This window comes from Mobula hypostoma, chromosome 2, assembly GCF_963921235.1.
Source record: "Mobula hypostoma chromosome 2, sMobHyp1.1, whole genome shotgun sequence".
Lineage (NCBI taxonomy): Eukaryota > Metazoa > Chordata > Chondrichthyes > Myliobatiformes > Myliobatidae > Mobula > Mobula hypostoma.
The window spans coordinates 53,191,666-53,218,730 of NC_086098.1; the positions used below are offsets into that span (position 1 = coordinate 53,191,666).

At 41.5% G+C, this 27,065-nt stretch overlaps 1 protein-coding gene across 2 annotated transcripts in view; it reads right to left on the reverse strand.

The window, feature by feature from the left end:
* The window catches only part of LOC134358684 (adhesion G protein-coupled receptor F5-like), a 67,205-nt gene extending 42,576 nt beyond the window's left edge, over nucleotides 1–24,629 (reverse strand). For both annotated transcript variants that reach the window (XM_063071151.1, XM_063071145.1), the window contains exons 1-5: nucleotides 24,580–24,629; nucleotides 24,221–24,292; nucleotides 15,911–15,932; nucleotides 12,484–12,540; nucleotides 941–1,125 (exon numbers count right to left, since the gene is read on the reverse strand). In XM_063071151.1, the coding sequence (XP_062927221.1) occupies nucleotides 941–1,125; nucleotides 12,484–12,540; nucleotides 15,911–15,932; nucleotides 24,221–24,292; nucleotides 24,580–24,591 (348 nt within the window). In that variant the 5' untranslated portion in view covers nucleotides 24,592–24,629. The remainder of the gene's footprint in view (nucleotides 1–940; nucleotides 1,126–12,483; nucleotides 12,541–15,910; nucleotides 15,933–24,220; nucleotides 24,293–24,579) is intronic.
* Between the last annotated feature and the right edge of the window lie 2,436 nt (nucleotides 24,630–27,065).

The window sequence follows — 27,065 nt, forward strand, 5'->3', positions numbered from 1 at the left end:
TCACCAATCAACCTACCGGCTCTTTACTTCACCCCCTCCCCCTCTCACCTCTCACCTACTATCTTGTACTTTTTTATTCCCCTTTCCCCACCCTCTTACTCTAACTCCTCTTTCTTTTTTTTTTCCACTCCTGATGAAGGGTCTTGTCCCAAAACGTCAACTGTTTAGCTCAGGAGGCCAGGCCTGCTGAGTTCCTCCAGCATTTTATGTGTACTGGTTGGATTTGCAGCATCTGTCAATTTTCTTGTGATTATGGTCATGTTAAATGCTGGGCAGGTTAGAATGAGCTGATGGCCAACCCCTGCTCCTATATTCCTGTGTTCTTCAAGTCTTTCAGTGTCCTTGGCTCTTTAACTCTTCTAATTATGGGAACAATCATTTATATTTACTTTAATTATCTCTTGATTGTGTACTTCCCTATAAAATGTCTTCTCTTCTCCTGAGTACTGTCAGTTGGATTTGGCAAGTACTGGTATGTGTGGAAGAGTGTCACAAACTTCTACCACCCATTATGTGTTGAAATGTTTTCTATTAGACTGGCTCAAATATTCAGACAATATTCCTTTTCCTTAAAAGTTTCATCTGGCTGAGAAAGTCTTTTTCCCCCCAATCAGACCAACCAGTTTCCCATTGTACTTTGAAGACATCAAAATAATTGCTTCTTAACTTCTTAATTTCCAGGGAATTCAAACTTTGTTTCCTGGCTGCCTGTGGGAAGGTGAATCTCAGGATTATATACTGCATACATATTTTGATAATAAATGTACTTTGACTTTAATTTGTTATTGTAATTTCATTTTGGGTTGGTAAATCAGCCCAATACAGAAATTACACCAGCAAAATTTTAAGAGTTCCGGTGTATTTTCTGCCTAAGTAAAAAGTTTGCAGAGATCATGTTGATTTCTTGCTGGGAAAATAAATGATTGAATTACAACATTACCTGCAGGATATTGTTGATTTGATGTGAAACACAAAAGTCTTCCACTTCTCCAAACTTCACACCAGCTTCACTTGTTTCACATGTTCTTTTTTTTGTTCCAGTCTGACCATCTGAGCAATTTATACGTGCTGATGAGCCTAACAGAGCAACTTTATAGGCGGCATCAGCGCAAAATATGAGGTCATCTAGTTCAAGAGAATAGCAATCATATAGTAACTTGCAGAATGTCAAAAAATCTTCAACGGAGATGCTGGTTCTAAAGTATCAGAGCAAGGTGTGACAATCTTTACAAACCTTCAAGTTTAATATTATGCTTCACTTGTTCCTCTAAAGGTCTCCTTTTAATTAATTAACTTGGGAAACAATGTCAATCAATTGGAGCAGATGTCAGTTTCTACATGAAGCAGGCAGAATCTTGATTTAATGTCTTGGAAAAGCACGATTGGCCAACTTATACCATGTAATTCCCCAAGATGTAGATTTTCAGTTAGGTATACACACCTTGTGGGGAAATAATGTTCCAGGGATTTGGGGTAAAAGACAAAGAACATAGAACATAGAGGGGATTTCAATCAGGTCCACTGCCCAAGTACAACAGGCAGCAGCAGGTCGCTGCAGTGAAAAAGAACTTTGACCAGTGACCAATCGGCATTTGGGATTGATTAGCAAGAGCAAATTAAAGAAAGGCAGGGGCGAGCACAGTGGCCGAAGTCTGAGTGGACAGAGTCAGAGTGGTGACCTCGAGGCTTTAGCTCCATGAGGCTTCTGCGAAGAGAGGCTTCAGTCAGAGAAGGCAAAGGAAAGAAAAGCTCAAAGTGGAAATTTCTTTTCCTCCCTTTCTGTACATCTGCTCAGCTAGGACAGGAGAGATGTTGGGCAGGATACTTGAATGCTCCTCTTGAGGGATGTAGGAAGGCAGGGAGACCTCCAGTGTCCCTGACGACTACAACTGTGAAAAGTGCATCTGGCTGCAGCTTCTAACAATCCATGTTAAGGAGTTGGAGCTGGAACTAGATGAACTCTGAATCATTCAGGAGGTTGAGGGAGTGATAGATAGGACATATAGAGAGGTAGTTACACACAAGATGCAGGGCACATGAAACTGAGTGACAGTCAGGAAGGAGAAAGGGGTTAAGGAGCGAGTGCAGAGTACCCCTGCGGCCATCTGCATTACCAACAGGTACAGTATACCACTTTGGATAGTGTTGGGGGGATGATCTACCAGAGGAAAGTCACAGTGGTCGAGTCTCTGGCACTGAGTCTGCCTCAATGACTCAGAAGAGGAGAGAGAGAAGAGGCATTCTGTGGTGACAGGGGATTCATTGGTTAGGGGAATAGACAGGAGGTTCTGTGGGTCAGAACAAGATTCCCAGATGGTATGTTGCCTCCCAGGTGCCAGAGTCTGTGATATCTCAGACTGAGTCCTCGGAATTCTTAAGTGGGAGGGTGAACAGCCAGAAGTCATGGTCCATGTAGGTACCAATAACAATGGTAGGTTGAGTGATGTGGATCTGCATAAGGAGTTCACAGAGTTAAGTGATAATTTAAAGGGCAGGACCTCCAAGATTGTGATCCCAGGATTGCTATCCATGCCAATGCCAGTGAAGCCAGAGCAAGGAAGATTATACAGTTCAGTATGTGGCGAAGGATTTGGTGTAGGAGGGAAGGCATAAGATTTTTGGAACATTGGGCTCTGTTCCTGGGAAGGTGGAACTTTTACAGAAGGGACAGTTTGCACCTGAACTGGCGGCGGACTAGTATCCCAGTGGGAAGGTTTGTTAGTGCTCCACGGTGGGCTTTAAATTAGAGTTGCAAGTGGATGGGTACCAGAGTGCAGGAACAGTTAGTGGATAGGTTGTAGACGTTGGTAAGACCTCAAAGTTAAGAATCAGAAGCATGGTGTGACTGGTGAGCTGAATATATTTTAATGCAAGATGTATCACAGAAAAGGCGGATAATAGAAACATAGAAAATAGGTGCAGGAGTAGGCCATTCGGCCCTTCGAGCCTGCACCACCATTCTGTATGATCATGGCTGATCATCCAACTCAGAACCCTGTACCTGCCTTCCATCCATACTCCCTGATCCCTTTAGCCACAAGGGCCATATCTAACTCCCTCTTAAATATAGCCAATGAATTGGCCTCAACTGTTTCCTGTGGCGGAGAATTCCACAGATTCACCACTCTCTGTGTGAAGAAGTTTTTCCTCATCTCGGTCCTAAAAGGCTTCTCCTTTATCCTCAAACTGTGACCCCTCATTCTGGACTTAGCCAACATCGGGAACAATCTTCCTGCATCTAGCCTGTCCAATCCCTTTAGGAATTTATACTTTTCAATAAGATCCCCCTTCAATCTTCTAAATTCCAACAAGTATAAACCTAGTCGATCCAGTCTTTCATCATATGAAAGTCCTGCCATCCCAGGAATCAATCTGGTGAACCTTATTTGTTATTTGTACTCCCTCTATGGCAAAAATGTCTTTCCTCAGATTAGGGGACCAAAACTGCACACAATACTCCCGGTGTGGTCTCACCAAGGCCTTGTACAACTGCAGTAGTACCTCCCTGCTCCTGTACTCGAATCCTCTCGCTATAAATGCCAGCATACCATTCGCCTTTTTCACCGCCTGCTGTACCTGCATGCCCACTTTCAATGACTGGTGTATAATGACACCCAGGTCTCGTTGCATCTCCCCTTTTCCTAATCGGCCACCATTCAGATAATAATCTGTTTTCCTGTTTTTGCCACCAAAGTGGATAACCTCACATTTATCCACGCTAAATTGCATCTGCCATGAATTTGCCCACTCACCTAACCTATCCAAGTCACCCTGCATCCTCTTAGCATTCTCCTCACAGCTAACACTGCCGCCCAGCTTTGTGTCATCCGCAAACTTGGAGATGCTGCATTTAATTCCCTCATCCAAGTCATTAATATATATTGTAAACAACTGGGGTCCCAGCTCTGAGCCTTGCGGCACCCCACTAGTCACTGCCTGCCATTCTGAAAAGGTCCTGTTTATTCCCAATCTTTGCTTCCTGTCTGCCAACCAATTCTCTATCCACATCAATACCTTACCCCCAATACCGTGTGCTTTAAGTTTGCACACTAATCTCCTGTGTGGGACCTTGTCAAAAGCCTTTTGAAGATCCAAATATACCACATCTACTGGTTCTCCCCTATCCACTCTACCAGTTACATCCTCAAAAAATCCTATGAGATTCGTCAGACATGATTTTCCTTTCATGCTGACTTTGTCCAATGATTTCACCGCTTTCCAAATGTGCTGTTATCACATCTTTGATAACTGACTCTAGCATTTTCCCCATCACCGATGTTAGGCTAACTGGTCTATAATTCCCCGGTTTCTCTCTCCCTCCTTTTTTAAAAAGTGGGGTTACATTAGCCACCCTCCAATCGTCAGGAACTAGTCCAGAATCTAAACAGTTTTGAAAAATTATTACCAATGTATCCACTATTTCTTGGGCTACTTTCTTAAGCACTCTGGGATGCAGGCCATCTGGTCCTGGGGATTCAACTGCCTTTAATCCCTTCAATTTATCTAACACCACTTCCCTACTAACTTGTATTTCCCTCAGTTCCTCCATCTCACTAGACCCTCTGCCCCCTACTATTTCTGGAAGATTATTTATGTCCTCCTTAGTGAAGACAGAACCAAAGTAGTTATTCAATTGGTCTGCCATGTCCTTTTTCCCCATAATCAATTCACCTGTTTCTGTCTGCAAGGGACCTACATTTGTCTTAACCAATCTTTTTCTTTTCACATATCTTATAAAAGCTTTTACAGTCAGTTTTTATGTTCCCTGCCAGTTTTCTCTCATAATCTTTTCTCCCTTTCCAAATTAAGCCCTTTGTCCTCCTCCGCTGGACTCTGAATTTCTCCCAGTCCTCAGGTGAGCCAGTTTTTCTGGCTAATTTGTATGTTTCTTCTTTGGAATTGATACTATCCCTAATTTCCCTTGTCAGCCACGGGTGCACTACCTTCCCTGATTTATTCTTTTGCCGAACTGGGATGAACAGTTGTTGTAGTTCATCCATGCGATCTTTAAATGCTTTCTATTGCATATCCACCATCAACCCTTTAAGTGTCATTTGCCAGTCTATCTTAGCTAATTCGTGTCTTATACCTTCAAAGTTACCCTTCTTTAAGTTCAGAACCTTTGCTTCTGAATTAACTATGTCACTCTCCATCTTAATGAAGAATTCCACCATATTATGGTCACTCTTACCCAAGGGGTCTCTCACAACAAGATTGCTAATTAACCCTTCCTCATTGCTCAATACCCAGTCTAGAATAGCCTGCTCTCTAGTTGGTTCCTCGACATGTTGGTTCAAAAAACCATCCCGCATACATTCCAAGAAATCCTCTTCCTCAACACCCTTACCAATTTGGTTCAAAAGTGCTGAAGATGAGGTAGATGATTGACATAAAGAGGCAATGTGCAATGAGAAGAGGTTGTTGATAGGGCAAAATTGCAGTCAACAGGATGACTTGTAACATTAAAGATGGACAAAATTGAAAAAGGTGAATACACGGCTCAAGATGTTATATTTGAATGCATGTATATGGAATAAGGTAGATGAACTTGCAGCACAGTTGCAGATTGGCAGGTATGACATTGTGGGCATCACTGAATCATAGCTGAAAGAAGATTATAGATGGGAACGTAATGTCCAAGGATACACATTGTATTGAAAGGAGAGGCAGAAAGGCGGGGGGTGGGGGTGGTGGTGGTGTTACTCTATTGGTAAAAAACTAAATCAAATCATTAGAAAAGGGTGACATAGGTTCGAAAGGTGATGAATCATTAAGGATAGAGCTAAGGAACTGCAAAGGCAAAAAGACATTGATGGGAGATGTATACAGACCCCCAAACAGTAGCAAGAATGTGGTCTACAAAATACAATGAAAGATAGAAAGTGCATGCCAAAGGGGCAATTTTGCGATAGTCATGGGGGATTTCAATATGCATGCAGATTGGGAAAATAGGTTGGTGCTAGATTACAGGAGCGGTATTTCTAGAATACCTATGAAATGGCTTTTTAGAGGAGCTCATAGTTGAGCCCACTAGAGGATCAACTATTCTGGATAGGCTGATGTGCAATGAACCCGAATTGATTAGAGAGCTTAAGGTAAAAGTATCCTTTGGGGAAAGTGATCATAATATGATCAAATTCACTCTGAAATTTGAGAAGCTAAAGTCTTCAGTACACTGAAGTACTGATACAGTACACTGATGCTAAAGTATCGGTAATACAGTGGAATAAAGAGAATTACAGAAGCATGAGAGGAGTTGGCCAGAATTGACTGGTAAAGTACACTGGCAGAGCAGCAATGACTGGAATTTCTGGAAGCTAGTTAGGAGGCACAGGATATATACATCCCAAAGAGAAAGAGGTATTCTAAAGGCATGATGACACAACCATGGCTAACAAGAGAAGTCAAAGCCAACATAAAAGCCTAAGAGAGGGCATTTAATAGAGCAAAAGCTAGTGGGAAGCTTTTAAAAACCAACAGAAGAGATGTAAAAAAGTCATTTAGAAAGTAAAGATGGAATATGAAAGTAAGCCAGCCAATAATATTAAACAGATCCCAAAAGTTTCTTCAAACAAATAAAATGTAAAAGAGGGGTGGGAGTGGATATTGGACTACTGGAAAACGATGCTGGAGAGGTAGTAATGGGGGACAAAGAAAAGGCAGATGAACTGAATAAATATTTTGCATTAGTCTTCACTATGGAAGTCACTAGCAGTTTTGTGAAAGTTCCAGGTGTCAGGGAGCATGAAGCATGTGTGTGAAGTCATCTTAACCGGAGAGAAGGTCATTGGGAAAATGAAAGATCTGAAAGTAAATAAGTCACCTGGACTAGATGGTGTACACCCCAGGGCTCTGAATGCAATGGCTGAAGAGATTATGAAGGCATTAGTAATGATCTTCCAGGAATCATTAGTTTCTGGAATGGTTCCAGAAGACTGGAAAATTGCTAATATCACTCCATTCTTCAAGAAGGGAGAGAGGTAGAAGAAAGGAAACTATAGGCCAGTTAGTCTGACCTCAGTGGTTGGGAAGATGTTGGAGTCGATTATAATGATGAGGTCTCAGGATACTTGGAGGCACTATAGTCAGCTTAGTTTCCTCAACAGAAAATCTTGCCTAACAAATCTGTTGGAATGTTTTGGAAAAAAAAAGCAGGATAGACAAAGAATAATTGGTTGATGTTGTGTGTTTGGTTTTTCAGAAGTCCTTTGACAAGGTGCCACTAATAAGGCTGCTTAACATGCTATGAGCCCATGGTATTACAGGAAAGAATCTAGCATGGATAAAGTAGTCAATAATTGGCAGGAAGCAGAGCTGGAATAAAAGGAAACTTTTCTGGTTGGATGCCGGTGAGTAATGGTGTTCCACAGGGGTCTGTGTTGAAGCTGATTCTTTTTACGTTATCTATCAATGATATGGATGATGGAATTGATGGCTTTGTTGCAATGTTTGCAGATGATGTAAAGGTAAGTGGAGGGGCAAGTAATTTTGAGGAAGTAGAGAGGCAACAGAAGGACTTCAACAGATTAAGGGAATGGGCAAAGAAATGGCAGCTGGAGTAGAGTATCGGGAAGTGTACAGTCATGCACTTTGGCAGAAGAAATGAAAGGGTTCATTATTTACTAAATGGAGAGAAAATATATTAAAAAATTGAGGTGCAAAGGGACTTGGGAGTCCTTGTGCAGTATTCCCTAAAGGTTAATTTGCAAGTTGAGTCTGTGATGAGAGAGTGGTGAATCCGTGGAATTCTTTACCACAGGGAGCTGTGGAGGCCAGGTTTTTATGTATATTTGAAGCAGAGATCGGCAGATGCTTGATCGATCAGGGCATGGAGGAACATGGAGAGAAGGCAGGAGATCGGGGCTGAGAGGAAAATTGGAGCAGCCAAGACAAAATGGTGGAGCTGAGTTGAGGGGCCAAATGGCCTAATTCTGTTCCTATATCTTATAGCCTAACACTACAGCACAGAAACGGATTCTTCGGCCAACATAGTCTGTGCAGAAATATTAATCTCTAGTAAGTATTAACCTGTCCAGTTCAATTGGACTGTACCCAGACCACAGCCCTCCATACCATTCTATACCCTCGCATCTATGAACAGTACCTATCTAAATTTCTAATAAATGTTGAAATTGAACCTGCATCCATCACATCCTCTGGCAGAATGTTGTACACTCTCACCAAAATTGTGAACAACTTCAAGTAACACACATCAAAGTTGCTGGTGAACGCAGCAGGAGTCCTGACGAAGGGTCTCGGCCTGAAACGTCAACTGTACCTCTTCCTAGAGATGCTGCCTGGCCTGCTGCGTTCACCAGCAACTTTGATGTGTGTTGCTTGAATTTCCAGCATCTGCAGAATTCCTCATGTTTGCATTAACAACTTCAAGTGCTGCTTGGAGCAATTTATTGAGTTGTATTTGTTATTTGAACTTTCTTTATACGAGTTGGTTCATACTTGTCTCATTGGTGGATTTTGTTCACCAGTCACTGTAACACAGTTCTGATATATCATCGATATAAAGACATGCAAAGCTGGAGTGGCCTCTCCAGGGCAGAATTGCTAAGGAGATCCGTCTGTTGCCCATGCAGTGGGACCCCCCCCCTCCATGCTGATGACGGGTCCAAAGGAACGACGAAAGTCAATACGGTTTGGTGCCAGCAGCATGGCAGGAGTTGCTGTGCCGCTGCTGGGTACAGCAGTCAGTCACCTTCGGGACGCCGACTCCGGATTTTCCTTCAGGGTTTACTCTTGAAGCCTTTCCTATGAGTGGGTATAGCCACAAGGCAGCAAAGGTTTGAAATCGGAGTTTTCCCTCTCCTAGGTGAGCTACCATCTGTGGTTAAAGAGCCCCAGCTGCCCGCAGCAACTGGTGTTAAGGCACCAGTGGTCCACCTTTGCCCCCTTCGTCAGTGAGAACAGCTCTGCCGGGCATAAGGACTATGCCACACCATCAAAATTGGCCTTTCTCCAATTTAGAATCTCAACTTGAGGACCAAACCTATCCTTTAGCATAACTATCTTGAAACTAATGGCATTATGAGCACTGGATGCAAAGTGTTCCCCAACAGGGACTTCTGTCACCTGCTCTGTCTCATTCCCTAATAGGACATCTCCTGTCATGCTTTCCCTAGTTGGGACTTCTATGTACTGACTAAGCAAACTTTCCTGAACACATTTGACAAGCTCTATCCCATCCAGCCCTTTTACAGTATGGGGGTCCCTGTCAACACTTGGAAAGTTAAGATCACCTACTATCACAACTTATGTTTCTCACAACAGTCTGCGATCTCTCTACAAATGTGCTCCTCTGGGTGTCATTATACACCAGTCATTGAAAGTGGGCATGCAGGTACAGCAGGCGGTGAAAAAGGCGAATGGTATGCTGGCATTTATAGTGAGAGGATTCGAGTACAGGAGCAGGGAAGTACTACTGCAGTTGTACAAGGCCTTGGTGAGACCACACCTGGAGTATTGTGTGCAGTTTTGGTCCCCTAATCTCAGGAAAGACATCGTTGCCATAGAGGGAACACAAAGAAGGTTCACCAGATTGATTCCTGGGATGGCAGGACTTTCATATGAAGAAAGACTGGATGAACTGGGCTTGTACTCGTTGGAATTTAGAAGATTGAGGGGGGATCTGATTGAAACGTATAAGATCCTAAAGGGATTGGACAGGCTAGATGCAGGAAGATTGTTCCCGATGTTCGGGAAGTCCAGAACGAGGGGTCACAGTTTGAGGATAGAGGGGAAGCCTTTTAGGACCGAGATGAGGAAAAACTTCTTCACACAGAGAGTGGTGAATCTGTGGAATTCTCTGCCACAGGAAACTGTTGAGGCCAGTTCATTGGCTATGTTTAAGAGGGAGTTAGATATGGCCCTTGTGGCTACAGGGGTCAGGGGGTATGGAGGGAAGGCTGGGGCGGGGTTCTGAGTTGGATGATCAGCCATGATCATAATTAAATGGCGGTGCAGGCTCGAAGGGCCGAATGGCCTACTCCTGCACCTATTTTCTATGTTTCTATGTTTCTAAATCCTGTGTACTGTTGGGTGATCTATAATATAAACTAATAAATGTGGTCATCCCTTTCTTATTCCTCAGTTCCACCTATATAGGCCTAACTCTGCTTCTATCTCTGATGGTCTTACAGAGTTCTGGTATATGAGCACTGCTGTGACATTTTCCCTGACAGTAATGCCATCCCACCCCCTTTAATTCCTCCTGCTCTATCATGTCTAAAACAACAGAACCCTGGATCACTGAGCTGCCAGTCCTGCCTCTCATACATTAAGTCTCACTGGTGGCTACAATATCATGATTCCACTTGCTGATCAGTGCCCTAAGCTCACCCGTCTTTCCTACAGTACTCATTGTGTTGAAATATACGCAACTCAAAACATTAGTCTCACCATGTCTACCTTTCAATTCCTGACTTTGTACATAAGTTTAACAACATCTTTCCCCATGACCACTCTACTATCTGTTCTGGTGTTCTGGTTCTCCTGAAATTCTAGTTTAAACCTCCCTTGCACAAGCAAACCTTTCTGCAAGGATATTAGTCCCCCTCCAGTTCAGATTCAAACCGTTCCTTCTGTACAGGTACCACCTTCCCTGGAAGAGAGCTGAATGATCCAAAAATCTGAAGCCCACCCTCCTGTACCACCTCCTTAGCCACATATTAAACTGTATGATCTTCCTACTTCTGGCCACACTAGTACATGGCATGGGTAGCAATCCTGATATCACAACCCTGGCGGTGCTGTCCTTTAACCTAGCACCTAACTCTCTGATTTCACCTTGCAAGACCTTGTCGTCTATCCTACCCATGTCATTGGTACCAACATGGGCCACGGCCTCTGGCTTCTCACTCTTCTGCTTACAAATGCTGTGGACTCAATCCAAGATGTCTCTGACCCTTGCACTAGAGAGGCAACAAACAATCGGGAATATTGTTCCCATCCATAGAACCTCCTGTCACTAGTGATGCCTCGTCCACCCTCCCCCTTCCCTTCCAAGCCATAGGGTCAGACAGTGCCAGAGAACTGATCGCTGTGGCTTTCTTCAGCTGAGTCATCCCCCCAACAGTATACCTGTTGTTGAGCGGAACAACCGCGGGTGCACTGCACTGGCTGGCTATCCCCTTTCCCCGTCCTGACGGTCAGCCAGTTACCTGTGCCCAGTACCTTGTGTGTAACTACCTCCCTGTATGTCCTGATGATCAACCCCTCAGCTTCACAAATGATCTGAAGTTCATCCACTTTCACTTCCAATTCCTTAACACACTCCGTTGGAAGATACAGCGGGACACACTTCTTGCAGGTGTAGTAATCAGCGGCACTGGAGGTCTCCCTGCCTTCCCAAATCCTGCAAGAAGAGCATTTCACTATCCTGCTGAGCACCCCACTGCTCTAACTATGCAATAAGAAAGAAAGAAAACTTAACCAAAAAAAATCTACCTACAGCCTCCGCCTCCCCTCGCTAAAGTCTCTATGAGCTAAAGTCTGAACTCCCCACTCTGACACTGGCCCATTCGCATAATGGTTTAACCTATCTTCTTCTTATTGGCCCTTGCCAAGTGCCTAATTATGCACAATCCAACGTCTTTCCAGGAACTGTGGTGCGCAGATTATGCCGGCTGCCCCTGTTCGTTTCTTTTGAACTCCATTTCCCACTAGGCAAACGATTGGTCACTTCTTTCGACCTCTCTGTCCTGCTACACAATCAAAATGTGGAAAGTCAGGCTATGATTCTGATCTAAACATCAGCTCTTCGCCTGAACTAACGTTTCATCTCAAAATTCAGCATGAGTCCCCAAATGCTAAGAACTTTCTACATGGGCACAATTGAGAGCATCCTGACTGGCTGTATCACTGCCTAGAATGGGAACTGTACCTCCTTCGATTGCAGGACTCTGCAGAGAGTGGTGCAGACAGCCCAGCACATCTGTAGATGTGAACTTCCCATGATTCAGGACACTTACAAACACAGATGTATAAAAAAGGGCCCAAAGGATCATTGGAGATCCAAGTCACTCCAACCAGAAACTGTTCCAGCTGCGACCATCCGGGAAACAGTACTGCAGCATAAAAGCCAGGACCAACACGCTCCGGGACAGCTTCTTCCACCAGGCCATCAGAATGATTAACTTACACTGATGTAACTGTATTTCAAAGCTATCTTGACTGTTCTGTTGTATATCTTACTCTACATACTATTTATTACAAATTACTATAATTTGCGCATCGCACATTCGGACAGAGACATAACAAAGATTTTTACTCCTCATGTATGTGAAGGATGTAAGAAATAAAGTCAATTCAATTTAATTTCAATTTAATTCACTTCAATTCAATTCACTGTCTTTTTAAAAGAATGTTATATTCATTTTGATTGCACTTTACCCTGTTGTAAGATGTGAAGTTAATGAAACAATAAATCAGAGCAGTTATTCAAATTTACGTTTATATAGCAATATAACTTACCAGGATTAGAACATTGCTTTACACATTTGTATTTATAATGGAATTCTGTGAGTTGACCTGAAAGAGTACAATGCACAAAAAATAGTATTAATTCAAATTCCAAATATCTTACAAAGATAAAATCAATTTCAGCTAGCTGTTCTAATAGTTCAAACATATAAATTATTCATTTTGTGGAATAATTGTGAAATAAGGTATTTTTAAAGTAGTGCGAGTATAGTACATGTTGGTGTATGGAGAGACTGTGTTCTGGTTCAAAAACCATTTGAGAGATGAATCAACCAATTATGGGGGAAAATCCAGGTCAGGTGGCATGGAAACGTACTTTATGTTCAATAGCTGACTGCTGTATGGCCATGCTTTTGCGCACAACAGAACAGACCTGGAGCAGTTAGCTTGCTCAAAGTCTTTTCCACTCTCCATCTGCCATATTGCTGGGGAAGTGATGATATCCTCCTAGACTGGTTGTGGTAACTTGTTTTTTGTTCTTTCTACTTCACTTCTAATATTTATATCTGTGCACTTGTAATGCTACTGTGACACTGTAATTTCATTTGGGATCAGTAAAGTATCTATCTACCTACCTATCTATCATCGCAAATAGATCACAAATTGGATTCAAGAGTCAGAGAAAATGAATGTCTTGTATGTCAAATTAATCACCTAAATACAATTAATACCTTCCCTTGCCTGTACTCAAACAAAGCTCCAGGCCATAATGTCCAGCATTAACATTGTAATGCCTTGTGTGAAACCAGATGTTGAGCACTGTGCACAGGGTGGCTGCTGTTGGTGTATTTTCTTCAGAAGTAGGGCAATTTAGATTTGCTATATTGTTTCCTAGGACAAAAAGTTTGCCTTGTGAGGTGAAATTCAACAAGATTGGTCTGTGCTCAATAGAATTTAGAGAAATGAGATATAATCACAATGCATTTGTTACTAAATGAAGCATACCAACTGATCGAGAAGGGGTTTATAACCCAGGACCCCCCAGTTAGTGTTAAGATTCCATGGCATAAAAAAGGTTGGGAACTCCTGCCATAGTGGTAATCCCACTATATTGCAGAGTCAATAAGTTATACTCTCCCACACGAATTCAATTTTCAATGGAATAAGCATCAGATGTGGAGTACAATGCACTGTTGCTGCTAAAACAGCATATTTATTTATTTATTTACAACCAACCAGACAAAAAATCTGATGGTCATGCCTATCTCACAAGTCACTTTCCCAGCTAGCTTCATGTTATCAGAAAATACGGATACTATGTTTTTGTTTTATTATCATAAATTGTGAGTAGCTAGTATTCCCTGTGGCATCCTACTATTGAAAGACTTGTTTATACACCAATTTATTTCTACTCTATTTTTTTAATCATCAACTAGCTAGGTAAGATTTCCCATGGTAGGGGAGTCTAGGACAAGAGGGCACAACTTCAGGATTGAAGGACGTCTATTTAAAACTGAGATGCGGAAAACTTACTTTAGTCAGAGGGTGGTAAATCTGTGGAATTTGTTGCCACGTGTGGCTGTGGAGGCCAAATCATTGGGTGCATCTAAGGCAGAGATAGATAGGTTCTTGATTGGTCAGGGCATCAAAGGGTATGGGGAGAAGGCAGGGAAGTGGGATGACTGGAAGAATTGGATCAGCCCATGATAGAGTGGCGGAGCAGACTCAATGGGCCAAATGACCTACTTCTGCTCCAATATCTTATGGTCTCATGGTCTTCAATTATGATTGAAAAATGAGAGAGAAAATTATTATTTCAACAAGGTAAAACTACATAAACACCAAGGTGTATGGAGTATGTAGATCCAACAAAGAATGGGGAAGGCAGATGAAATATTGGCCTTTATTTCAAGGGCTAAGAAGTATAAAAGTAGAAAGTTTTGATGATTTTACAGGGCATTGGTGAAACTGTATAGGAGTAGTGCATAAGTTTTTATTTCCATATTTAAGGAATGATATGCTTTAGTTGGAAACAGTGCAGACAAAATTCACCAGTTTGACTCCAGGGATGAAGTTAACAGGGGAGGAAAAACTGAGCTCAATGGACCTGAAGTCATTTGAATTTAGGTAATGAGAGGTTATTGAAATGCATAAGAATCAATGGGGTTTGGGGGGGGGGGAAAGTGGTTGAGCATGCTTCTCATGGTCGTGTTTTTAATACCAGGCACATAGTTTTGGAAGTATGGGTTTCTTACCTAAGGCAGAGTGAGGACAATTGAATACTGGGGAATTAAGGTTTGTGGGGAGAGAGAGGGCAAGTGTTGATGAAGCAAAGACCGATTAGCCATTAGCTTACTGAATGCAAAACAGGATCAAGGAGCCTGTTGGCTAACTTCTGTTCCAGTTTAGAATGATGGAATGTTTGTATATTATAATTCTCTATTCATATTAATGTGGTACCTCAAATCCATGTGAGATTTTATTTATAGTAATAGATTGTTATCTGGTAACTTATTTAAAGTCTTTTGAAAATTGTATCTCTTATCTACTTGGATAGTTACATCTTCAAAAACCCTTTAGGTTTGTCAAACATAGTTTTCCTTTCACAAATAAAACAAATGTTGCATTGCCAAGGTTAGCATTATATTCGAGTTGAACATGACTTTAATGTGAAATGTTGAAATTTATAAAGAATATCTTTATAGATATTACAAAGAATTAAACACTGGCATGCAGATGAAACAACATTCAGTTCAGTATTTTATGTAAGGTCTAAGAGATTTTCATCTCCAGCCAATGAATGTTTACAAAGACTTTCGGCATGTCATCATTTCTCCCACAGCTTTCGCTTAGTACTTGCATTGTGTGGCCATTGTAAGTCATTGTTGATTACACAAAATGTACTACTTGAAAGGACAACTGGAGATAGATTCTTGAATGATACAGAAAATTGACTCAATTGGAAATAAATCAATGTTTTCTAAACGCGCGCGCACGTGTGTGTGTGTGTGTGTGTGTGTGTGTGTGTATATATATATAAATGTGCCCAGCCTCTTTTAATAGGTTGTAGCTTTTTAAAAAATGTTATCTATTGACAATATTGTTCATTTAATTTTGTAAGACTGAAGCACTCACCCCAGGTTATTTAAGTTACACATGAAATAAATGAACTGATTAATAATGTCTACAGAACATCTACAGTATGTCAAATTTCGATAGGAAACACAATGCTAGGTCATATTCAATGGGCAATTTACAGAGTAAAATTTTGGATATTTTGTTAGTCATCCACTGTATGTTCAGGAGAAAATCCACGAAGCTCTAGGGAATTATGCATGAATAACATTACACTAATCAATTTATATTGATGTGTATAAAAATATCAATATATTAACACTGAAAAAAGTATTTTAGTATGTTGATCATAATCCTTTAATCGTCTGATGATACAAAAATGCAAATACATCATTCTGCTTACCATTGCTTCCACTTGCACTTTCCTACAAATTGGGAAAAAAAGTGACACTTATGAATACAGGATTACAGTGTCAAACCTTTTTCTGATTGTATATGGGTTTCATCTACTTCCAGATGAAAATTTATGGAGTTTCTTCTTCTTTAATTTCACCAACTTGACTTGCTGTTAAATTCTTAGATGTGCCATTTAGTAACAGACTCTTTGATAAATCCATGTTACCAATTACTTGATACTTAAAAACTTTTTTTTAAGTATATAAAGGACAAAAGAGAGTCGAGGGTAGATATAGGACCAATATAAAATGACACTGGAGATATTGTAATGAGAGATGCAGAGATGGCAGAGGAACTGAATGCATCAGTCTTCACAGTAGAAGACACCTACAGTATACTGGTCATTCAAGAGTGTTGGCGAAGTGAAGCTTGTGTAGTGAAAATTACGACTGAGAAGGTGCTTAGGAAGCTTAATGGTCTCAGGGTGGATAAATCTCCTGGACCTGATGGAATGCACCCTTGGGTTCTGAAGGAAGTAGCTGGAGAGATTGCAGAGGCATTAACGATGATCTTTCAAGAATCAATAGATTCTGGCATTGTACCAGATGATTGGAAAATTGCAAATGTTACTCTTCTATTTAAGAAGGGTGGGAGGCAGCAGAAAAGAAACTATAGACCAGTTAGCCTGACATCAGTGGTTGGGAAGTTGTTGGAATCGATTGTTAGGGATGAGATTACGGAAGACCGGGAGGCACATGACAAGATAGGCCAAAGCCAGCATGGTTTCCTAAAAGGAAAATCCTGCCTGACAAACCTACTGCAATTCTTTAAGGAAATTACAAGCAGGGTAGACAAAGGAGATGTAGTAGATGTGGTGTACTTGGATTTTCAGAAGGCCTTTGACAAAGTGCCACACATGAAGCAGCTTAGCAAGATAAGAGCCCATGGAATTACAGGGAAGTTACTAGCATGGGTGGAGCATTGGCTGGTTGGCAGAAAACAGAGAGTAGGAATAAAGGGATTCTATTCTGGCTGGCTGCCGGTTACCAGTGGAGTTCCACAGGGATTGGTGTTGGGGCCATTGTTTTTTATGATGTACGTCAATGATTTGGACTATGGAATTAATGGATTTGTGGCTAAATTTGCCAATGATACGAAGATAGGTGGAGAAGCGGGTAGTGTTGAGGAAATAGAGAGCCTGCAGAGAGACTTAGATAGTTTAGGGGAATGGGCAAAGAAATGGCAAATGAAATACAATGTTGGAAAGTGTATAGTCATGCACTTTGGTGGAAAATATAAATGGGCAGGCTATTATTTAGATGAGGAGAGAATTCAAAATGCAGAGATGCAAAGGGACTTGAAAGTCCTTGTGCAGGATACCTTAAAGGTGAATCTCCAGGTTGAGTCAGTGGTGCAGAAGGCAAATACAAAGTTGGCGTTCATTTCTAGAGGTATAGAATATAAGAGCAGGGATGTGATGTTTTATAAGGCAATCGTGAGACCACATTTGGAGTATTGTGTGCAGTTTTGGGCTCCTTATTTTAGAAAGGATACACTGACATTGGAGAGGGTTCAGAGAAGATTCACGATAATGATTCCAGCAATGAAAGGGTTACCGTATGAGGATCGTCTGGCAGTTCTTGGGCTGTATTCCCTGGAGTTCAGAAGAATGAGGGGGGATCTCAGAGAAACATTCCGAATGTTAAAAGGCCCGAACAGATTAGATATGGCAAAGTTATTTCTCATGGTAGGGGATTCTAGGACAGGAGGTATGACTTCAGGATTGAAGGACGTCCTTTTACAACTGAGATGCAGAGAAATTACTTTAGTCAGAGGGTGGTAAATCTGTGGAATTTGTTGCCACCAGCCGCTGTAGAGGCCAAGTCATTGGGTGTATTTAAGGCAGAGATAGATAGGTTCTTGATTAGCCGGGGTATCAAAGGGTATAGGGTGAAAGCAGGGGAGTGGGGATGACTGGAAGAATTGGATCAGCCCATGATTGAATGGCAGAGCAGACTCGACGGGTGAACGGCCTACTTCTGCTCCTCTATCTTATGGTCTAATTCAAATGTATTAATTCTCTACGGTCTCATAAGCTTTTAAAACTATGAAAAGATGGTCTGAAAGAGGTTATGCCTATAAAACCACAGGCATATAAAACATATTTGGAACGAGGATGACTACAATTAAATGAAAGTACAGATAATTACTTCACAAGTATCAGGTAAAACTGAGAATCTACAATTTATTGATTTTCTTCCATAACTCCTGTAATCAACTTAATTACAGATACAATAACATTTAGACACCTTACAAAAAAAAATTAATTGATCACTGCTTTTTGATTCAGCTCTAATGCAAATTGACCTCATTGGCGATATAAATTTCATACTGCTTTTCCTTTCCCTTTCATTTTCTTTTCAATATTTCTCTTCATATTTTCCTACCTATACATTGGCAAGAAATTCTGGCTATTTATTTATTATATTTATAGAACATAGAAGATAGAACAGTACAGCATAGTACAGGCCCTTCCGCCCACAATGTTGTGCCGACCCTTGAACCCTGCCTCCCATATAATCCCCCCCACCTTAAATTCCTCCATATACCTGTGCAAAAGTCTCTTAAATTTCACGAGTGTATCTGCCTCCACCACTGACTCAGGCAGTGCAATCCACACACCAACCACTCTCTGAGTAAAAAACCTTCCTCTAATATCCCCCTTGAACTTCCCACACCTTACCTTAAAGCCATGTTCTCTTGTATTGAGCAATGGTGCCCTGGGGAAGAGGCGCTGGCTGTCCACTCTATCTATTCCTCTTAATATCTTGTATACCTCTATCATGTCTCCTCTCATCCTCCTTCTCTCCAGAGAGTTAAAACTCCAGCTCCCTTAATCACTGAAAGTAAGCTTGCAGGTACAGCAGGCAGTGAAGAAAGCTAATGGTATGTTGGCCTTCATTACAAGGGGACTTGAGTATAGGAGCAAAGGGGTCCTTCTGCAGGTGTACAGGGCGCTGGTGAGACCACACCTGGAGTATTGTGTACAGTTTTGGTCTCCAAATTTGTGAAAGGACATTCTTGCTATTGAGGGAGTGCAGCGTAGGTTCACAAGGTTAATTCCTGGGATGGCGAGACTGTCATATGTTGAAAGATTGGAGCGACTGGGCTTGTATACACTGGAATTTAGAAGGATGAGAGGGGATCTGATTGAAACATATAAGATTATTAAGGGATTGAACATGCTAGAGGCAGGAAACATGTTCCCGATGTTGGGGGAGTCCAGAACCAAAGGCCACAATTTGAGAATAAGGGTCAGGCTATTTAGAACAGAGTTGAGGAAAAACTTTTTCACCCAGAGAGTTGTGGATCTGTGGAATGCTCTGCCTCAGAAGGCAGTGGAGGCCAATTCTCTGGATGCTTTCAAGAAGGAGTTAGATAGAGCTCTAAATGATAGTGGAGTCAAGGGATATGGGGAGAAGGCAGGAACGGGGTACTGATTGTGGATGATCAGCCATGATCACAGTGAATGGCGGTGCTGGCTCAAAGGGCCGAATGGCCTACTCCTGCATTTATTGTCTATTGTCTATTAATCTCTGATCATAATGCGTACTCTCTAAACCAGGCAGCATCCTGGTAAATCTCCTCTGTACCCTTTCCAATGCTTCCACATCCTTCCTATAGTGAGGTGACCAGAACTGGACACAGTACTCCAAGTATTATTATGCAGTGCGGAATAGGCCCTTCTGGCACTCTGAGCCACGCCACCCAGCAATCCCCTGATTTAACCCTAGCCCAATCACGGGAATTTTTGCAGTGACTAATTAACCTCCCAAACGGTATGCCTTTGCATTGACAGAGAAAACCAGAGCACCTGGAGGAAACTCACACTGTCACGGGGAGAATATACAAACTCCTTACAGGCAGTGTTGGGAATTGAACCCAGGTTTCCTGCACTGTAAAGTATTGTGTTAACCACTATGCTACCATGCCACCCCAGCTATAGTTACTGTATAATTGTATGCTTACTCCTGTTACACTTTTCTATGGCTTTGAATCTTTTTTTTTGCCTTTGCTGTTCAGCTGATAACCTCTCTATTCAAAATCTGTGTTCTAAAGTGTACAGAGTATGGCCTCATGAAATGACGATTCAACTCTTTCTGAACCCTTAGCACATGGGGTCTTTCAATATCTGTAGCTGGATTCTTTCTTAGTCTCAACACCCTTAAAATTAAAGATAGCTTGATAAATTCTTTTTTGTATTCAGGTTTATTGATTATATGTGATCTTGTAAGTCCAAATGGAATGCTGCGTGCGACACGATAACAGGAAGTGAACATGAGGGCATACTGAACACTGGACACAGGTGTGTTTGAGAAAAAGACAGGCGGTGTTGAGACAAAAGACCAAAGAGTTTGTTTGTCGCATGGTTTCTCTACACTTGTGAAGCTCATGTTTATCAGGATGCCTTTTCTGGCTTTGTTAGACGTCAACTAAGGGCCAGAAATTGCAAACGGTACCTATGACCTCGGGATGGTTTCACAAATGAGTCAGAATTCAGAGTTGCCCCAATAACAACAATCAATTAGAGACTAAGAATCACGAGCCCTGAAATCTCTGGAAATCTTTGTGACTTGCAATGTAGTATTTAGCATGGTTTATTTATGCTTTCTATTTTATGATAATGGATTAGGTTTAAGTTAGTTTATTGTGTTTGTACACTTATGACCACATCTTCCGGAGATTCAAAATGCTAGGTCTGATCAACTCAGCCCATTACAAAAGACATAAGGTATGTTGTCTTTCATTAGCTGGGAGATTGGGTTCAAGAGCTTTGACCTATTCTATTCTAAAAACTCTGATTAGACCATAGAAACATAGAAAATAGGTGCAGGAGTAGGCCATTCGGCCCTTCGAGCCTGCACCGCCATTTATTATGATTATGGCTGATCATCCAACTCAGAACCCAGCCTTCCCTCCATACCCCCTGACCCCTGTAGCCACAAGGGCCATATCTAACTTCCTTTTAAACATAGCTAATGAACTGGCCTCAACAGTTTGCTGTGGCAGAGAATTCCACAGATTCACCACTCTCTGTGTGAAGAAGTTTTTCCTAACCTCGGTCCTAAAAGGCTTCCCCTCTATCCTCAAACTGTGACCCCTCGTTCTAGACCTCCCCAACATCGGGAACAATCTTCCTGCATCTAGCCTGTCCAATCCCTTTAGGATCTTATACGTTTCAATCAGATCCCCCCTCAATCTTCTAAATTCCAACGAGTACAAGCCCAGTTCATCCAGTCTTTCTTCATATGAAAGACCTGCCATCCCAGGAATCAATCTGGTGAACCTTCTTTGTACTCCCTCTATGGCAAAGATGTCTTTCCTCAGATTAGGGGACCAAAACTGCACACAATACTCCAGGTGTGGTCTCACCAAGGCCTTGTACAACTGCAGTAGTACTTCCCTGCTCCTGTACTCGAATCCTCTCGCTATAAATGCCAGCATACCGTTCGCCTTTTTCACCGCCTGCTGTACCTGCATGCCCACTTTCAATGACTGGTGTACAATGACACCCAGGTCTCGTTGCACCTCCCCTTTTCCTAATCGGCCACCATTCAGATAATAATCTGTTTTCCTATTTTTGCCACCAAAGTGGATAACTTCACATTTATCCACATTAAATTGCATCTGCCATGAGTTTGCCCACTCACCCAACCTATCCAAGTCACCCTGCATCCTCTTAGCATCCTCCTCACTGCTAACACTGCCGCCCAGCTTCGTGTCATCCGCAAACTTGGAGATGCTGCATTTAATTCCCTCATCCAAGTCATTAATATATATTGTAAACCATATTTGGAGTGTTGTGTTCAATTCTGGTTCCCTTATTATAAGAATGTGAAAACTTTAGAGAGGGTGCAGAGGAGATTTACCAAGATGCTGCTTGGATTACAGAACGTCTTCTAAGGATGGGTTGAGTGAGCTTTTCTCTTTGAAGTGAAGGAGGATGAGGGGTGAACTTATCGAGGTGTACAAGATGATAGAGTGGGCATCCAGTGCATTATCTCCCAGGTACTCAAAGAAAATCCACATAATTTTAAAATAACTGGAGGAAAGTATGGGGGTGGGGGAAATTGTCAGAGGAACATTTTTCACACAGAGAGTAGTGGGTGCATGGAACAGACTGCCAAGGTGGTGGTTAGAAACATAGAAACATAGAAAACCTACAGCACAATACAGGCCCTTTGGCCCACAAAGTTGTGCCGAACATGTCTCTTCCTTAGAAATAACTAGGCTTACCCATAGCCCTCTATTTTTCTAAGCTCCATGTACCTATCCAAAAGTCTCTTAAAAGACACTATCGTATCCGCCTCCACCACCATTGCCGGCAGCCCATTCCACGCACTCACCACTCTCTGCGTAAAAAAAAACTTACCCCTGACATCTCCTCTGTACCTACTCCCCAGCAGCTTAAACCTATGCCTTCTTGCGGCAACCATTTCAGCCCTGGGAAAAAGCCTCTGACTATCCACATGATCAATGCCTCTCATCATCTTATACACCTCTATCAGGTCACCCCTCATCCTCCGTCGCTCCAAGGAGAAAAGGCCGAGTTCACTCAACCTGTTTTCGTAGGCAAACAGGTTGAGACAGATGAATTAGGGAGAGTGAAGAGACTCCTAGATAGACATATGAATGAGAGGAAAATGTGGGAGAGAAGGGTTAGATTGATCTTGGAGTAGGTTAAAAGGTCAGCACAACATTATAGGCCAAAGGACTTGTATCGTCCTATACTGGTCCGTGTTCTAAATGTCACCTAAGGCATTCAGTCAAAATGGCCAATGTTGCATCTTGTCCAAGGTTTTCAAAATCAGGGAACTATAAGTCACACCACTACATTTAGCTTCCCTGTTCAATTATTGGAGGTTCTGTCCACCTCATACGAGAGCTATTTATTGAGTTGTATTTGTTATTTGGATTTTCTTTATATGCGCCAGTTCATACTTGTCTCATTGGTGGATTTTGTTCACCAGTCTCTGTGACACAGTTCTGATATATCATTGAGAAACAATATGAAGTTTGAAGCAATTGACTAATGCAATTCCAAAGCACAATTACAACAGCATTGCCCACCTGATGTGTTGTGCTGTTTCTCTGCTGCTCTTTCAGAGATGTTCTGGAACAGGAGAAAGGCTGGTGCCTCCAATTCATACACGCCATTGATATCAGTAAGATTCCTTGAATGTCTTTGAGCAAAGGTGATTTCTCCATTTTTGAGTGTAAGAGCACACCTGCACTCTAAAACTTTGTTTCTCAAACTAATCCCATTCAGCAATCTCAGAAAATCAGTCCCAAAGTGTGTCATAAAGTATTATAGAAAATTTCTTCAATTCATATTGAAAATAATTTTTAGAGGATAAGTGTAATGAGTTGTAGAATCATAGGACACTACAACACAGAAACAGGCCCTTCAGCCCATCTAGTTTTTGTCAAACTATTAATCTGCCTAATCCCATCAACATGTGCCTGGACCATAACCCTCTGTTCCCTTCCCATCCATGTACCTATCAAAATTTCTCTTGAATGTTGATATCAAACCATCCTTCAATTTGGCAACTCATTGCACTCTCTCACCACCCTCATGTTCTCCTTAAACATTTTATCTTCTACCCTTAACCCAGGACATCTAGTTATAGTCTCACACGACCTCAGTTGGAAAAAACCTGCTTGCATTAACCCTATCTGTTCTATTCATAATTTTGTATAGCACTATATACACCTCTAGAATCTCTCCCCCCACCCCTACCCCCCCCCCCATTCCTCTACAATCCAGGGAATGAAATCCTAACCTATTCAACCTTTCCCGAAAACTAAAGTTCTCGTCCTGGCAACATTCATGAAAATTTTCTCTACACTCTTTCAACTCTACACTCTTTCCATCTTATTAATATTTTTCCTGTAGTTCACCATGCAATATTATTTTCTAAGTATATAGTGTGAGAAGTTTTGAATGCATTTGGAGTAAATTATTAAGTTGTAATTTGTTATTTTGTGGATTTTGTTCACCAGCTACTATTAAATATATCTGATATGTCATCATTATAAAGACCTGAAATTTGAAGCAACAGATGAGGCAATGTTATTCAAATCAAAATGATTACATCTATGTTTAGGATTATTTCCTTCTGTTAATAAAAGTGATGTACCGTTCATAATAGTCCATACCAGCTGTTATATTATTTTCATTCATTATTAAAACTAAACAATAAGGATACCAGCAATATCTGCTTAACACAAAGTACAAAAAATGTCCACTCACCATTGAAATTGATATCAGAAGAGTGCAAGCGAGAATCATGAGAAACTGCCAATCCTTACTTCTGAGGTTCACCTGGAAGAAAGTTGAAAAGTAAACTAAAATACTAAAATGAATAATGGAAATGTGCATTCTACTCTGCCCATCCCAAACCAGATCACTTGTCAGATGAGTAGTTGTCTCCTTAAAGCCAATGTGCATACTTGGGAAATAAAATCACACATTTCATTATAAAAAGATATCCATTTGCGAACTTTGTCTATCACAAGTTGAAGATAGTCTATTTGGATCATAATATTATGTACTATCATCATAGAAAAAATGTACAATTGAACAAAACTGATAGAATAAAATGTACTCACATTTTTCCCCATTCTCTCTTCTATTAGTTGTTACAGTTGTTACGATCAATGCTTCCTTGTTGACTGAGTTTACTGAATGAGAGAAAGGTGTTGCAATGTAAACTACTTCCCAAAATAGTGACGTATGCACAAGATCTAAAGTTAATATTCATTGCAGGCAGCAACACCATGTGAATAGCTATTTAAATTATCCTATCAGCTTCAACAGCCAAAAACACAGGTAAATGGTGCCACCCGTTTTTCTTTTTTAATATAATTTGCAAATACAGTTACTATAATGCTGGAACATTAACATATAAATCAACCAGATTTGCCCCTCAAATACATGGGTGCAGAAAGAAGCATTTTCTTTTGTCCTGCAGCCCTTGAGATTTTTGTTGAGTGAATTCCTGTCTTACCACATATTCTTTAGGAGCACTCAGGAGGTTATTGGTGTAGCTGTGAGTCATGTTAAGCCTTCTCAACTTGCCCTCAGCTGTTGACTGTAAGGCCACAAGCTGATTATCTATGATTTAAGACCAAACAACCATAAGACCATAAGATATAGGAGCAGAATTAGGCCCTTTGACCCATCGAGTTTGCTCCACCATTTCATCATGGCTGATCCAATTTGCCTCTCAGACCCAATCTCCTGCCCTCTCAAAGTATCCCTTCATGCCCTGACCAATCAAAAATCGATTACCCTCTGCCTTAAATATACATAAAGACTTGGCCTCCAAAGCTACCTGTGGCTAAGAGTTCCACAGATTCAACACTCTCTGGCTAAAGGAATTTCTCCTCATCTCAGTTCTAAAAGGACACCCCTCTATTCTGAGGCTGGGTCCTCTGGTCTTAGACTCTCCCACCTTAGAAAATTTCCTCTCCACGTCCACTCCATCAAGGCCTTTCACTATTCGATCGGTTTCAATGAAGTCACCCCTCATTTTTCTGAATTCCAGTCAAGCCATCAAATGCTCTTCATCTGTGGCAAGCCATTCAATCCTGGAATCATTTTCATTAACCTCCTTTAAGCCTTCTGCAATTTCAGCACATCCTTTCTAAGAAAAGGGGCCCAAAACTTTTCGCGATAGCAAGTGGGGCCTTACCAGTGCCTTATAAAGTCTCATCATTACATCCTTACTTTTACATTCTAGCTCTCTTGAAATGAATGCTAACATTGCATTTGCCTTCTTCATCACAGACTCAACTTGCAAATTAATCTTTAGGGAACCCTGCACAAGGACTCCCAAGTCTCTTTATACCTCAGTTTTTTGTATTTTCTCGCAATTTAGAAAATAATCAACCCTTTCATGTCTTTTCAGCTCATGATAAAATGGCGGAGCAGACTCGATGGGCCGAATTGCCGACTTCTGCTCCTTTGTCTTATGGCCTTCTACCAAAGTGCAGAACCATACACTTTCCATATAAGCCAGATAACTTAGTACATATTGGTACCAATGACATGGGAAGGAAAAGCAAAGAGGGCCTGAAAAGAGAATTTAAAGAGCTAGGTAGAAAGCTGAGAAGCTTGACCCCCAGGTAGTTAAATCTGGATTGCTGCCTATGCTATGTGCCAGTGAGGGTAGAAACAGGGTGATTTGGCAAATTAATGAGTGGCTGACAAGCTGGTACTGGGTGCAGGGCTTCTGGTTCTTGGGATCTCTTCTGGGGGAGGTATGACCTGTTCAAAAACGACGGGTTGCACCTGAATCCAAGAGGAATCAATATTTCTCATAGACAGCTTTGTTAGAGCTGTTGGGGTGGGTTTAAACTGATTTAGTTGGGGTGGGAACAGGAGTGAAAGGACTCAGGATAGAACGGATGGTAAGAAAGCAAAGGTAGCGTGAGGTCAGACTGTCAGGAAGCGCAGGCAGATGACAGGATATAATTGCAGCCAGCAGGGTGTATGTCAGTGCATTAGGGATGCAGAATAAAAAACAGTAGCAAATGCAGCACTCAAAGTGTTACATCTTAATGCACAGAGTATAAGAAATAAGGTGGATGACCTTGTACCACTTTTACAAATTGCCATGTATGATGTGGCCATCGCTGAATCATGGCTGAAGGATGGTTGTAGTTGGGAGCTGAATGTCCAAGGTTACACATTGTATTGGAGGTATAAGAAGGTAGGCAGAGGGGATGGCATAGCTCTTCTGGTAAAGGATTGCATCAAATCAGTAGAAAAATGTGACATAGAATCTGAAGATGGTGAATCCTTGTGGGTTGAGTTAAGAAACTGCAAGGGTAAAAGGACGCTATTGGCAGTTATATACAGCCCTCCCAACAGTAGCTGGGATGTGGACTACAGATTACAACAGGAAATAGAAAAGGTGTGCCAGAAGGGCAATGTTATAATAGTCATGGGAGATTTTAACATTCAGGGCAATTGGGAAAATCAGTTTGGTTACAGATCCCAGGAGAGTGAGTTTGTTGAATGCCTATGAGATGACTTTTTAAAGCAGCTGGTCATAGAGCCTACTAGGGGATCAGCTATACTGGATTGGGTG